Here is a 14,905-nt window from a genome sequence, read left to right as displayed (position 1 = left end):
ACTTGTCCAGATTTGTTTATGCCTTTGATATCCACGGCCTGTTTGGTCCTAGACCTTATTCCCATGAGGCTCTGGGAGAACAGCACATGTTCTGGGCAGGACAGGAAGTGGCTATGGGGTAGTGCATAACCTTGCTGAGAAACCAAGAGGTGGATTACGAATTTGGGAGAATGGGATGTAGCTCTGATGCGTGGGTGGTGTGACATGTGCAAGCAGAAAAGTGCCTATAACATTTGGGTCACTGGAGTGGCCTTATGAAGGAGCTCTTTGCACAAGGTTGTTTGTTTACAACTGTTGACCCTCCTTCCCAAGTTTTTTTCTTCTTTTAAGCCTTGATGTCATTTCTCCATGTTGGGAAATCTTAGGGGAAGGAGGCTTGGAACAGGACGCAGTGACCTGTCCTCTTTTGTTCTTCCTAGGACTCTATAGAAGGGAGCCTTCTCATTCCCCTCCCAGTGACAGGCTCAGGGGAGACTTCCAGCAGAGTGTCTGAGATCTGCAGCCTTCAGCCAGCCTTGGCTGTTACTCAATGCCAAGGCTGGTGCCCGCTCACTGTCATCTTCCTGATCCCTCTGCTTATATGCTTGAGGGCTCCACGAACATCAGAACAAGAGTTCTCCAAGCTCAAACTGAGAAAAAGAACCATCCTGTCCATTTCTGTATTTCTTCAACATTGAAATGACCCTTCCTTAAGATGTACAACCTCTTCCACCAAGAGACTTCTTTGATAATGACCTAGGTGAAACATTCTTATGTATGAGGTACACGAGTGATTTTTAGATGGCAAATTTGTAGTAAATGTCTGATTTATGGGAGATTAAATGTCATGCTGGAATTCTTTCAAAACAGTAGAATTTTATCAAATCAGTAGATTTTTATCAAATCTAGTAGATTCTGGAAAGTGGGGTGCATGGGATGTCCCCTCAGAGAGAGTACAGCTATGAGGAGGCCAGCATGTGATCTGAAGGGAGAATATTTGACTTGGGTGATGTAACATTTCAAGCTTTTGTTTAATTATCTAGTCTTTGTCTTGTCTTCCTTAATTCAGCAGAGAGAGGGGATTTCTGTGGAAGTCCCGACTCTGACTCCACTTTCAGTGTTGAATTGATTTGTTCAACTCAGCTCAATATATGCTGCTAGCAATCTCTAATTCCCTTCCAGAGACCGATCAAAAGGCTTTTCTAGTACACTGGAGAGATGAAGAGCCTTCACTACTGCATCTTCTCTGGAGGAAGCCTCTGGAAATTACGTGAGGGAGAAGTCTGCTTGTAGAAGTGGTTGTATTTCTCAATGCAGATAAATATTTAGATCACAGTAATAATAGGGTTAGATGACACTAAATTCTACCCCAGGAGGTTACTCTGCTTCACTCCCCACATCTCTCTGTATAGTGCTCAGCCCTCTGGGAGGAAAACCTCATTTGTGCAGAGCTCAACCCCAGCACTAGCCCCTGTCCCTTAAGGAAGTGTATGTGTGTGCCTGTGTGTGCATGAGGATGAAAGTGTGTATGTGCGTGTGTGATGTTCAATTGTCTCCCAACCATGTGCGAGTCTGGCAGAAACCACCTGTTACATTGGTATCTGGCTTCACAAAACAATGGTTCATTGTTTCAAAATTTAAAAAAAAATAGAGTTAAAACCAGAACTAGCTTCACAAAGAAACTGTTTAAGAATCTGCACATTGGACTCCTTTCAACCGTCTGTTCTTTTGACTGGACTGGGGGAGGAAGGAAAGTGGGGGCCAGGCAGGAGGCTGGAGTAGAGAGAATGGCTTGGAGAAGGGGATAATGATCCCATATCTGTTGTAGGACACATGGGTCCCTTGTCTCTTTTCCTTGAGTCTCCTCCGAGGGAGCTGATGGGGAGCCTGGATGTGGTGACTAAGAGCTTCACAGTGAGCGACATTAGGCTTCCCATCATGCCTTCTGACTAGCTGGAGCTGATTTTAGGTGGCCTGCCAGCTAATATGAGGAGAGAACACTAGCAGAGAGGAAAAACAGGGTGGCAGCTATTCCCCATCTAGCCAGATAGGTTAATTTGTCTGGTAAAACAATGATTAAAATTTCATTCTTCTCTTTTTCCAAATCTGATGCTTGAGACATTAGCCTCTCCTCTGTACTGGTCATTTCCACAAAATAGGAACAGATGCATAAAGAGTCAAGACATGCCCTTTGCTTTGTCTGCATTTTCCCTCCAGTTCCCTCTGTGCCAATATTTTCCCCTGACCAGAGCCATGTCTTTAAAATAATAGAACTGGCCTGCACTCTTATCAGCAAGTACGTGTTTTACTAAATTGAGGCTTAAATAGGTCCTCTTGAAACCAGATTGCCCTTTTCTGGCCTCTTTGCTAAACGGTTTCTAACTCTTAGACAATGATACTTCATTTTTTCTAGGTCCCTCAGGATGGAGATGCCATCACCCTCCTTACCAACATTTATAATTATGGTTTGATGAGGCTTAAAATGTGACTACCAGGGTTATTCTGTATGGTTAAACTAGCTTCCTGTTACATGTCTTGACCTTTAGGAATGATGAAACCCTTTTGATGACTTCCAGACTCTTCATTTTCAGGGTTTTCTTATTTCTTAGGCATTGGAAGGTACCCTTCTCCTGTGTTTGCCTTACTATATACAGCTGAATGATCAGGAGGTGTTCTGGAAGGAAAATGGCTGTGAGAAACCAATAACTTCACTCTAGACAAGCCCCTGAGGTTTGGAAGCAGGGTCACAGGATCAAGATGGTAAGGAAGCCTTGTTCCTTTGTCCTTGGACCTCCTAGTCAGAGTCAGAAGGTTTGGGACGGGGGGACTATAATAGCCTCTGAAGCAGAGCAGAGAAAAATTCATGGAACAAGCAAAATATAGGAAAACATTCTCCTCTTTTTGCCTCAAGACCAAAAAGAAACTTCTAGAAACAGGCAGAAAGAAGACAACTGAGAATCTCTCTGCTTAAAATAGCCAGGCACATCACTAGTTATTAGAAAGCCAAAGTGGAAATAGAAGAGTCTGGGCCATTCAGAGGACAAATAAATACCATGTTTATCAACCCCCAGAACTTACACGGCATTTCTTCAAGTCCTGTTGGTCCTCAGCCATTGGCTGCTTTCTCCTGCCACTCAAGGGTTCTCAGAAGATTTGACAGTCATGGGCAAAGTTTTGCTCTAGGTGGGGGGTAGACGTCACTTAATACACTGCGGAGGAGGTTCATGATTTCATGATGGATTTTACCAGTCTGCATGATGACAGGTCTCCTATGTCAGTCCTCTTCAGTCAGTCATGAGGTCAGGCCGGAAAGACCCATCACCCTACACAGGGAACTTCTATCTGAAACTCCTTTCCTTCCCAGCCGCACAGGGCCAGGTGCTCCTGTCACTGCTGACATTGTCCTTGTAGGGTGCAAGGCTAGCCGGTCTTCTGACAGAGCTGTCTAGGAAGAAGTAGCGACCCTGTAAGTGTGAGTGGTGAAGGGCAAGGGGCCACACACAGGCAGGGTTCTAGGGGTAGCTGTAGCCCATGCCACTGGCCGATGAGATCTGGTGATGCAGAAGACAAGCCCAAAAGGAAAAAGAAAGCAGCATGAAGACTGAGTGAGTGTGTGAGTGTGTTGGGTGTGTGTGTGTGTGTGTGTGATCAGTTAAGAGTCCAAATTTCTATCCAGGGACCAAATGTACAAGAACCAGATAATCAATCCAAAAGGGCTCCCCTCTCCATCACAACTAAAATCTTAGCAGCACACTGGTACACATCCTGGGAAACTGGACAGAGGATACTCTAGAATGCCTTCATGGCACTGAAAAGAAACCAGGAAGGTTTGGATGGGTTGGGCTTGGAGAAACAGGAAGAAACCCTCCTGCTTCTAGATTGTAAGTTAACCTGGGAGTATCTGGCATGTTTCTCCACTTTTTTATGGATCAGTCCTTGAAAGTGAGACTCGATTTCACTGGGGAATAGACTTTCCCCAACTTTAATTTCTAGGTTGCTCATGTAAGGGCTGAGAGTGCTCCGGGAATGGAAGACATTCCAGTCTGGTTAAATCCTGGTTAAATCCTGGATGAATGTTTGGGTCCTGTTTTCCCCAAATCACTTCCTTTTCAACCATCATTGTTGAATCTATCTGAAGGAAACAGCAGTGATAAGCTGATGTTCTAGGCAAATGTAACCAGGTCTAAGAGATGCTCCCACAGAGTCTCTAGTTCCACTATCACTGTGACCCTCTAACGGGTCCTCCCTGGTCCTGGTCCCCTCCATGGCTGCCACACACACTAGGGTAGATCTGGAGGAAATCCTGCTTCAGAGCCAGGAAAAGAGGAAGTAAGACAGAGCTGACCTTTGGATGGACAAAGGTTTTACCTGGTGGCTGTTCTCTGGCCCCTGCTGTCTGAGTTTGGGTAGAGCACTTGCCAGAGGAAGGATTCCCTGCCCTCCAGGCAGCCCGACTCTAGTTCCATCCTCTCAGTCAGTGTATGCTTTTCTGAGGAAACCACTGAGGAAAGTTTGTGGAAGTAGACAGTAAAGCCAGCCACCTCTCCCTTGGGGGATGTTGATGCTCATGGTGCAGGACTGCCCCTAGACAAAGTCCAAATCAGAGAACTGGAGCAGAGTGGATAGAATGAAGACAGGAATAAGACATGTCCTGGTCTCTCAAAGCAAGGCGTAGTATGAATATACTTATCATATAGTTTTGGAAAAATGGAGGGAAACAGAAGCGAACACAAGATATGCAAAACAGTAATGTCCAAACCTGTTTGTGGATCGCAGAATAATGATTTACACTGGTGATGCTTTTGCTCATTGTACAAATTAAAAGAATATCCGTTCCCTTTCCCCCAATCACATATAGAAAAGCACTTCCAGAGTTCAAGGGTAAAGCTTGTCACACTCCAAATACAAAATGATTTACTTACATGCAGCAAAATATACAAGAAGTGAATTCAAAAACAAACTTAATTCAATTCATTATATTCGCTTGGCACAATTGCAATTCAGTTTTAAAAAAATATTTGTAAAATACTGAAACTGACCTGAATTCAAGTATAACAGTTTCTTCAACAGAAACATTATCAATGCAATAAAACATTACACGGAATATATCAAAGCAAAACGCCTTCTTGAGTTTTTCCCTTAAATTTCTCTGTGTGTGTGTTTTTTAAATATAGTTTTAATGCCAACACATCTCACAATTGTATTTTTAAAATGAATATTATTGCATTGTTTTTGCATATCTTGTGGGACAGAAAATGCAAAGAGTTACTGATTCCCATTTCAGAAGCAGAGACAGTGGTTTGTTTTTGCTTTCATATGGCCCCAGATTCAGATCTCCCCACAGTTAGACCAGAAAGGGGGAGCTACACACTCATTCACGCATGGGCGTACTGTGTAGGTGTACATACACACAGATGACAGGTGCCCAGACAACCCACCACACACACACAAACACACACACTCAGACTCTCTCATCCAAGCTTCCTCTCTCTGGCACCCGGAAATACACCCCGCATTAAAAAGAACCCAACTCAATCCACCCATATGTGCAAGACCATATCAAGTGCATTACCTTTGAATTATAAAACCAAACCAAAAAAATTTTTGTTACTACCTACGGAAATTATAACACATTATTGCGCATACACAATGGCTGGTAAAACTTGCCTACGGCGCCTCCACTGCGCCTCCACTGAACCTACCGTAGGAAAAGAAAACCACAACCGTTTAAATAATACAGTAAAATCAAACCCGATTTACATTTGCAAAGGTGAAAACAGTAAGGTGGGTGGCTACAAAGCTTTGTAAACACTTCTTCCTCCCCTCCCCCTGGGAAAACAAAATTAGAATAAAACCAAAACAAACAAACAAAAAAACCCCAAAAAAACCAAAAAACGAAAACTGCAAGAAAAACGTCAAACCGCAAAACAAAAGAGCGCTCAACAGAAGCTCAGCACCACCTCGTCTCGTCAAGGGCGGGCTGTTCCTTCCCTGGCAGGCGGTGCCAGCACCCCCTCGCCCCGAAGCAGGCCCAGCCGCTGGTCTGGAGCTCAGTGGGCCTGTGCAGGTACTGGGATACTGACTCAGACAGGGCGGGGGTGGCCGCGGAGCCTTGGCCTTGAGGCTGCCACGCGCCGGTCCTGCTCCTCTCCCGTTCGGGTTCCTGAACTCCTGCCGCTGCCTCTTGCTGTTCCTCTTCACACTCCCTGCTGGGTCCTCGCTGAAGTCACACCCCTGCTTCCTTCTGCAAATCCACAGGGCCCTGGCTCTATGGAGACAGTGAGGCTCATACAGAATATGTGCAAAATGATTTTTTTTTTTTTTTTTACAAGCAAAGTTGAAAGACACCCGTTTGACATAGGGTCCTTTTGGTGAGGGCTACCGCAGGAAGCTGAGGTTCTCCTTCATGCCCGGAGGGGGGGGGGGGGCAGACGTCTCTTCTCTTTCTCTCCCTCCCTGATTCTTCCACTCCTCCTCACCACTCTACCTCTGTGGACACAACACAAACTGGGGTTGCTGCCTTCTTTCCCCCCAGAAAACGGACTCTGCACACCACCCAACTCTGCGTCTTGTCCCAACGAAATGAATGAAGACGCTGTTCCGGTTAACTCCAGGTCACGAGAACAGTGAGGCACTTCTGAAACGAACCCATTAGGAACATTGAAACAAATAAAAAACCCAGCGTCTCCCCAGCCCTAGCAACTACAGGCTGCCGGCGTGGGCTCTGCTGTCCTGGCGCTCCTCCTCGCTCTTCCGACACGCCCGAGCCCCGGCGCAGCTCTCGCCCTCTTGGCCCCCGGCTCTGTCCTGCCCTGGGTCCCTGCAGTTAACAAAAGGTAGTAGGGTGCCGTTGGGGCTCTGCTGGGTGCCCCCACTGAGGATATTGTCGGCGGCGTTCTCCATCTCCTCTATGGTCATGTCACAGGCGTCAGCCAGCTCCTGGGTTGTGACCTCGATAAACTTGGGATCTTGAGCAAACTGCCCCAGTCCTTCTGAAATCAAGACCTGAAGAGGGGAGAGGGGGCATTGAAGAAGAACCAAAGAGGAACGTTATTCCTGGAAGTCAACTCTTTCCTTGTGGGCTGGAGCAAGGGGCCTGTGACTGGGAACTTCGTGAAGGGAGTGTGTGCACCCACGCCTGCTCATGTGGGCAGGTGGGAGGGTGGGGTGGAGTAGGGTGGGGAGGGGTGCTCCCAGAAGGGAGGTGACCCGGAACATTGTCCAAGGAATCAGGGGTGTGTAGGCTGGAGGAGAGCTGTTTTGCTGGGATACTCAAAAACTGTCGTCAAATACCTGAAAAATTTGGCTCACAGAGTGGCCAAGGGGGTGCTGCAGAGGCAGAACCCGGCCTGCCCTATATTTTCTCCTCTCTGGCACCCCTAGTGCCCCCATATTATTCTTGCCCAGAAATCTTCACTCTCCTTTGGGGAAACTGTTAACTTGTGCCTCTTGCCCAGTGCTGGCTGACTGCCTTCGTGGGGGTGAGGATCCTGGCGTAGGATGTGTGCAAAACACCGTGTCTGCACCTGTCTCTGCTCCAGCTCCAAAGGGCCAGTCCAAGGTCCCAGGGCTGCTCCCTCCTTCCTAGTGGCTGCTTTAGTGACTGGCTCTGGGGAAACCAGCTACAGAGCGAAGGGCAGGGGATTAATAGTGAAGCCTGGAATGCCTTTCTCCCAGGGCCATTTGCCCTGCTCCCATCACTCTTTATTTCCTGTCCTGCTTAAGTTTTCTTCAGAGATCCCACCCTGTGGGACATACTACATCATGTTTATTTGTGATCTGTCTCTCCTCACCCTGGCACGGGCTCCTGAGAGCACAAATTGTTTCTCAGTTGTTTTCTACACCTACAACAGTGCCTGTACCTGGTCGGCACTCATTCGGGATTTGTCAACTGAATTTGGGGATAACCAAGGCCAGGTGAAGAACAGAGTTTTGGAGCTAGGGGGGAACTTAGAAGTCATCTGGTTTAACTCTCCACTGCTTGCATGATAGCCTGATGACCAGATGGGTGTTGACTCTGCTTGCATACGTCCAATGATGGCGGGCTCACTCCTTTATGGGAAAACCCTCCTCATTTTGGGAAAGCTCTGTTGGAAAGGTCTTCCTCATGGAGTCTGAAATCTGCCTGATTGTCAGGTTGATCTGTCGCTCTAGTCCTGCACTTGAGATCCCCTGCCCAGGACATGAGGGACCTTACGGTAAAAGATACCTACTGTGGCCTCCTAAGCCATCTTCTCTCCCTGTTTGCTTCCCTGACTCCCTTGACCAGTACTCATATGAGATCGCTTCTAGGGACCTTGCCAACCCTTTGCTGTGTCCCTTTGGACTTGTTCCAATTTGTTGAAGTCCCCTAAAATGTGGTGCCAGGAACACACTGGCCAGCTGCTCTGGCCAGGGCAGAGGATAGAAGACCTGGAAGCATTCTTGTTCTAGAATAGTGATTCTCAACCCTGGCTGTGCATTAGGATCATTGAAGGGCATTAAAAAAATACCCATTTACTGTGTTCTACGTTTCCAAAGCGTCCCATGTTATTCTAATGCGTCCCAGGCTGGAGCACCACAGATCCTGAATTTTCTCTGTGTGCAACACAGCCCAAGCCCACCCCTGCACCTGGAGCAGTCAGAGCTCCCCTCTGGCTGTACCCTGGAGCTAAGACCAGGGGGACATTTCCTGGCCTGCGACAGGGATATGCTGCTCAGTCCTTTCTCTCTCCGCGCAGGCCCTACCCAAGCAGAAGCCTCTAGCATCTTGTGTGATCACAATTTTCTGCACACCATGCCCTCCTTCCTGGGAGTGAGAGTCTTTCTGGCCAAGAGACTTGACATCCACTCCACTTGAGAAAGGACCAGAGACTCCCGTCCCAGTTGTTCATGCGAAGTCCCCCAGGGCTGCCCTGGGCCTTCCCCTCCCCCGCCTGCCCGGCGGTGCAGGGTCACTTACCGCACCCACCAGGCTGCTGGCACTGCCGTAGAACGGCCGGCCCCGGGCCCCAGCCTGGCTGGGCACAGTGAGGGACACCGGCCGGGCTCTCCGCAGGGCGCTGCTGCCCCCACCGCAGGGCGCGGGCTCCCCGGACCAGGAGCTGCAGTGGATGGACGGGAAGCTGCTGTTGAGTTTCTCGCTGGACTCGGCCCCCTCCAGCCGCAGGGTGGGGATCGGCTGCGGGGGCCAGCCTTGACTGCCGGGTGTGGCTGGGGGCGTGGCGCACGGCCTGGGGAACGTGCTCGGGGAATGGCTTCTCTGGAGGAGGGGGCTCAGGCCCGCCACTGCCAATGCCTGTGGACACACAAAGAGCACGAGTTACCGGGAAGGGCGGGCCTCTGCTTTCTGAGCAGCTCCTGCACCCCCCCACCCCCACTCCCGCGGGTTCCACCCTCCCGCAGCCAGCGCGCATCGCCTTCCTGAGACGCTGCGTTTGCTTCCGCCACCCAAAAATAGATTTTGTGATCGTGCCAGTCTGAAGGGATCGCTTTCTTCTCTAAATTCGGAAAGCTGGGATGGAGTGGAATCAAGAGCGTCCCCTTCTCAGCACAGGCCCTATCACCGGCAGCTGCCAATCCTCTGGCTTTTAGGTTTCTCATCAGTAGTCTAGAAAGAATGCTGCCCTCGTCGGCTGTGAAACCAGGACACTGATGCCCTCTGTCTCCCTGTCTTGTGTGCTTGACATAAGGTCTGTGGACAAGGACACCGTGCGCCACAAAGATGTAGACAGAACCTGTACTTATTTTTAATTTTTACCATTAATCAGGCCATGAACCATGTCCTACTGATCTTCAACTCAGCACGTCTCTGAACTGAGCTTTTTGTTTTGTTTTGTTTTTTAAATTTTTTGTTTGTTTAATTTTTAAAAAAATTTTAATTAAAAAAATTTTACTTTTGTTCGACTCTTACACTGTACTGTGATTATATCATTTATACACTGTGTCCTCAGGCCTCCACTATGCTTGAAAATCCTGAGGCTGGGGCCTGGGCCTCGTGTCAGCAGGACACAACGACCTGCTCTGAGCTGGTGTCCGCGGGAGGGTGGCACTGGACGGTAGGAGAGTCCAGCTGGGAGGTAGAGGGCAGGGAATGCTGCAGCATGGGTTGTGGAAATGCATGAAGTGGGGGGGGAGTGTAAATAAAGAAGAGGTTCTTGACCGCAGCATGATAAGAACACATGGGTGAAATGAACTTCTAGAAATCTTTAAAAATAGAAAAGAGCACACCCAGTGTCCCCCCTCCTTCCATCCCAACCAGCCTGTCAGCCTCCTCTGCCCTCAGCTCTTGATGGACCCCAGCCCAGGGTCCCTTGTTCCCTGGAGATCTGAGGAAAGTATAAGGCTGTGCTCAATATTCTAGAAAGCCCAGTAGGAATCACCTGTACTCTGGCAATGCCACAAAAGCTAAGCAAAACGGTGAATACTTTGAGCTGAAATAATATCAACTTAGTTGAGCCACACTGGCCATCTTACACCTATTATAAGCTTTGATTGGCAGTTGAGTGTCTTTGGGTATTAAAAAAAATCATCTAATACATAGGTGTGTGGTGAGGGAGTATACAATTGGAGAGGAAAAAACTTTGGGAAATTTGGACCCTAATTTTCCTAGAGATAAGGGACTGGCCTTTGATTCTTTGAGGCTTCCATTAGTTCTAAGATACTGAGAACATGTTAGATACGGATGTCTTGGATTTCACTGGCTCAGCTGGAGACGGCCATGCCAAGAGCTATTTCAACTATCAGATTTCTTTGGACCTGTTTTCCTGATCATGTCGCTGGCAGATTCTTTGATCTTTTCTATATCCAGATATCCAGGTATCTTGCAACTGTAGGTGCTGATGTCTGCGGAGGGAAGGTCTGTGCCGTTGTAGGAAGAAAGGTCAGGCAGAATCCTGGAGCTGCTGATCCTTCTGGACCATGTGAGGAGCTCCTGCTCACCAGTATTTCCTAGGTGTCCCCCCTCCCGAAACGACAGACCTTGTTAAGGTTCTCACTGGCAGGGACGAGCCCCCTCTTTTGGGGCTGTTAGGGCCAGGGGCTAGGACTATCAGTGGTCCAAGACAGGGAGGACTGAGTGGGGTCTTGGGATTTGCTATAATCCTGGGGGTTGTGTAGCCTGCTGGGTGCTGCCCAGTGATGCCTCTGAAAGTCTGGGCTACCTGATGATGAACCAGATGCAAGGGCAGGACTGTCTTCTGAGAGATGTCTCCGCCTTGATTCTTCTGTCGCTTCAGACATTCCAGGTGGAAGGAGGCCCTTCGACCTGCAAAGCCAGCCAAAGAACTGTGATCAGCGCCAGGAAAGGGGATCTAGGTCTGTGAGGCTCAGACCCTGGGGGGTACAAGGAGCGGTGTGAGTGGCCTGGAGTAACCTCCTCCCTACCATTCGCCTCCCACAGTATGTGGATATGTCCCATCTCCGCAAGCCCTGCCCTGGGAATCCCGTCTAACTGCTCGGGAAATCTTCCCAGCCCCTGCAGTGGGGCTGTTGCAGCCAATCACCCGAGTCCCTGACCCGTCACACCTGGAGAGAGAGAGGTGTGAATATTTACCTAGTGAGGCAGAGCGGAGGAAACCCCTCTTTGGAGATTGCCGGATGTCTCTCTTGTCCTCAGGCGGTGTTAATTGCCGGTTTTCATCATCCTGATAGGAGAGCCTGGAACAGAGAACTCTGGGGCTTATTTGTGGGTCAGGAAGGGCCACCCCATAAGGACAGTGCCACCCCCTAAAGTCAGTTTGCTTTTTTCTTTTTTCTTTTTTTTTTAAAGATTTAATTTATTTATTTGACAGAGGCAGAGAGAGACAGAACACAAACGGGGGTGGGGTGGGGAGAGAAGGAGGCTTCCCGCTGAGCAGGAAGCCCAATATGGGACTCGATCCCATGACCCTGGGATCATGACCTGAGCTGAACACAGACTCTTAATGACTGAGCCACCCAGGGGCCCCAGTTTGCTTTTTTCCTTAATGAAGGAAACCCCTGCTTTGTGCTTCCATAAAGGTTTGGGGAGTGGGCAGCAGGAACTCACCACCCCAGCTCCCAGCACCCCAGGCGCCTCCTGTCACAGAAGTTTCCATCTCCCCATCCACAGCTTCTCGGCTCAGAAGCCTCACATTTCTGATTTACGGCAGTAGAGGCACTCTTGAGTCAAAGTTGGTGAGCAAGTTGGCAAAAAATTTTAGGCCAACAGGAGTCTTTCCAGGAATAGCCTAGGCTCCTCTGTTTCCATATGTGGATGCTATTTTACCATGACCACTCCCAACTTCAGCCCAAACTTCTCCTCCTGTCCCTAATTTCTCCCTGCCTGCCCACCTTCATCATCAAGACACTTCAGCAGCTACGTACAGACAAACCTCCAGTCAGACAGTCAATGGAGAGCAGAACTATAAGGGGCCTTCAGAGGCATCTGTCTACCAGTGACTGGATGAGTAGTCATTCTGGATGGGACTCACCGTGAGAAAGAGACCGGACATCAACCCCTTTACATACACACCTAATAGAACTCAACTTCATGAACCATACTTAACCTTTTTTGCATGCCTTGTGCTCTGGTGGTTTCTATTCTACTTTAGTCTAGTCTATTTCACTAAATAATGTCAGTTGCAATCCGCTAAGTTGCTTTCACAGTCTGCAGGGGGAGTAGCCTGCAGGCCAAGAAGACCAAGGCTTTCTAACCCCTTCCTTCTACAGATGAGGCCCCGGACTCTGTCCCTGGTGTGACTCCATATGCTTTGAGGACAGAGAATGTGCAGCCTTCCCTGCTTCAAGCATACTGGCTTCGACCCTTGGTACACATGCAGGAAAATTTCTGACCAGAAAACCTCTAAACCTTTCCTTTCATTTTCAACGTGGTAAGTTTTCCTTGTTGAATTTTCTTCTTCTCCAAATTGTACCCACTCTTGAAGACCCAGCTTCTGTTGGATCTTGTGCCAGGAGTCTGTTACGGTCACTCTGACCTCTACCTCCTCTGAAGGTCCGTCCCCTTCATTGCTTGTATCACTCTGTGAGTGAACGTCTCCATGTTTTTTCCCCTCACCCGAGACGATTACTGGTTTGTAAAATACCTTTGAGTGCCGAGATCAGTTTAGTCACGATCTAGCAGAGTGTCTGGATGCACCAAGCACAAGAGCCAAAATGGATGGAAACATATGTTTTCCCTGATTTCTAGGGTATGTGGCCATGTAAATATTTGGAGTCTCTAAAAATCAAAATGCTGAGGGGCTGGTCCTTCCTTATTAGAAGGTGCTTTTAGGAAAGCTTCTAAAACAATGCACCTTAAGCTTTTTGAAGAAATACATTTTATGAGACTGAGTACACACACACACACACACACATATGTAGACAATTAAACAAATATTTCACCAAATAATACCTTTGTGACATTGGATACACGATTATCTATTGCCTTATTCTAACCTATGCTATTCTGAATTATGCTATTCTTTCTTTTAAAGTGCTTATCACGGCCTGGCCTTCTGGACCCTGGGGGGAGGACTCTGGGGACAGATACAGAGTTGCCTCTCATACGTCTCGGTTAATTCTAGAATCCTCTGCTCTTCAGCCCCTGCAGGGAAACCATGCCTAGACCATGGAAGAGGCTGACTGGGGCTGCCGAGCCTTCTAGGCCTGACAAGAAGGGACCAGTAGGAAGATGTACCAATACTAAGAACCCAGTGGGGGCATCAACTCAAGTGGATAACTCCAGCCCTCAGAAGGCTTCAGCCTCTAAAAACGGTGGGAAGAATCTAAGCAGTTACTGACTGATGAGGTCAGAGTCAGGGAGCCCACTAGACAAAAGTGTAGAGGTGAAGTTCAGCGCTGGGGATCTTAGAGCCCAGCCCGAGCAGACAGTATACTGGGATGGCCTTCGCAACTCCCAGCCCCAGAACTTCCTGGGGCCCTGAAGCGGGAGGAGGAAGGCTTCTACCAGAGCAACTGTGAAGAACCAGGCCTCATAGGACTTGGGAAGCTTGTGAGGGAGGCTTCCTCAGACCACACACAGTTTGAGAAAAATAATCCCCATTATGACCCATCCAGCAAAGAAGACAACCCCAAATGGCCCAAGGTCAATGTACGGTTTGTTCAAATGATGAAGTATTTCATGACCCTGGTGCCTGAGCTCAAAACCCATCCCCAAGCTCACAAAGCCCCTGGAGGTCCCTTAAAAAATAGGGCTCTCTTCACTTGCCAGAGGCTCTCCATTCAGCTCCTGACCTGAGAGGAGTTTGATTTTATTTTGAGGCTGCAGGAAAAGGAACCAAGTGAACTGGGACACCATTGCTGGAATGGGTAAGACAAGACTCCAGAGAAGTCAAGCTTTTGTAAGACAAAAGAAGGTATGAGGAGGCTTGCTTATTATGTCCACCTGGGGCTGTGTACATGGGTGTATTTCATGTACCTTTTTCAACAAAACATTAATATAAAAAAAAGTGGTGACCATAATTAAGTAAATGTCACAGCCTTCTAATGGGTCTAGACTTGCAGTTAAAAAACCCTTCTCTTAAAAATTCCAGTACTGACAAAAATCTCAGCCACTGTTTGCCAACAGTGCCCTCTGCTGGGTGGCTTTATTATAAGTAGTGTCATGAACATTTATTCGCTAATAGGTGCGCGTATGTGTGTGTTTGTGTGTGTGTGTACTGAGTCTCACTATAAACTATATTTATGACAGTTGGTTTCAGTTAAAAAAAAAAGTTTATGAGACAATGTTTTGAAGTCTTCCTGAAAGCACTGTATCACGAGGAAAGGCCAAACTAACCCAGGGACCGTGTGTGTATATGTATGTCTACGTGTGTGTGTGTACATGTCTGTACATGTGTGTGGGTGTGGGTGGGGGCATGCATCCATGTCCCTCATGAGGTGACAGACGCTTTGCAGGCATTTTTCTAATATTTGGTCTCCCCTTCCGCAAGTCCTGCCCTGAGGAGGGATTCTAAGGGAGCTGCCC

General features: G+C 48.2%; 1 protein-coding gene and 1 pseudogene across 46 annotated transcripts in view; one reads left to right on the top strand and one right to left on the bottom strand.

The window, feature by feature from the left end:
- Nucleotides 1-6,405: 6,405 nt before the first annotated feature.
- CACNA1C (calcium voltage-gated channel subunit alpha1 C) overlaps nt 6,406-14,905 on the bottom strand; it is a 708,196-nt gene continuing 699,696 nt past the window's right edge. For 25 of the 46 annotated variants that reach the window (XM_032844463.1, XM_032844462.1, XM_032844471.1 and 22 more), the window contains 4 exons: nt 11,513-11,616; nt 11,121-11,224; nt 8,921-9,256; nt 6,406-6,984 (listed from right to left, as the gene is read on the bottom strand). In XM_032844463.1, the coding sequence (XP_032700354.1) occupies nt 6,682-6,984; nt 8,921-9,256; nt 11,121-11,224; nt 11,513-11,616 (847 nt within the window). In that variant the 3' untranslated portion in view covers nt 6,406-6,681. The remainder of the gene's footprint in view (nt 6,985-8,920; nt 9,257-11,120; nt 11,225-11,512; nt 11,617-14,905) is intronic. The other 21 variants (XM_032844472.1, XM_032844473.1, XM_032844470.1 and 18 more) reach the window with 1 other exon arrangement.
- On the top strand, nt 11,367-14,251 carry LOC116859296 (annotated as a pseudogene).

The sequence above is a fragment of the Lontra canadensis genome, unplaced genomic scaffold (assembly GCF_010015895.1).
Source record: "Lontra canadensis isolate GAN:19392208 unplaced genomic scaffold, GSC_riverotter_1.0 scaffold153, whole genome shotgun sequence".
In the NCBI taxonomy this organism is placed as follows: Eukaryota; Metazoa; Chordata; class Mammalia; order Carnivora; family Mustelidae; genus Lontra; species Lontra canadensis.
This window is presented reverse-complemented; position numbering and strand designations above follow the sequence as displayed.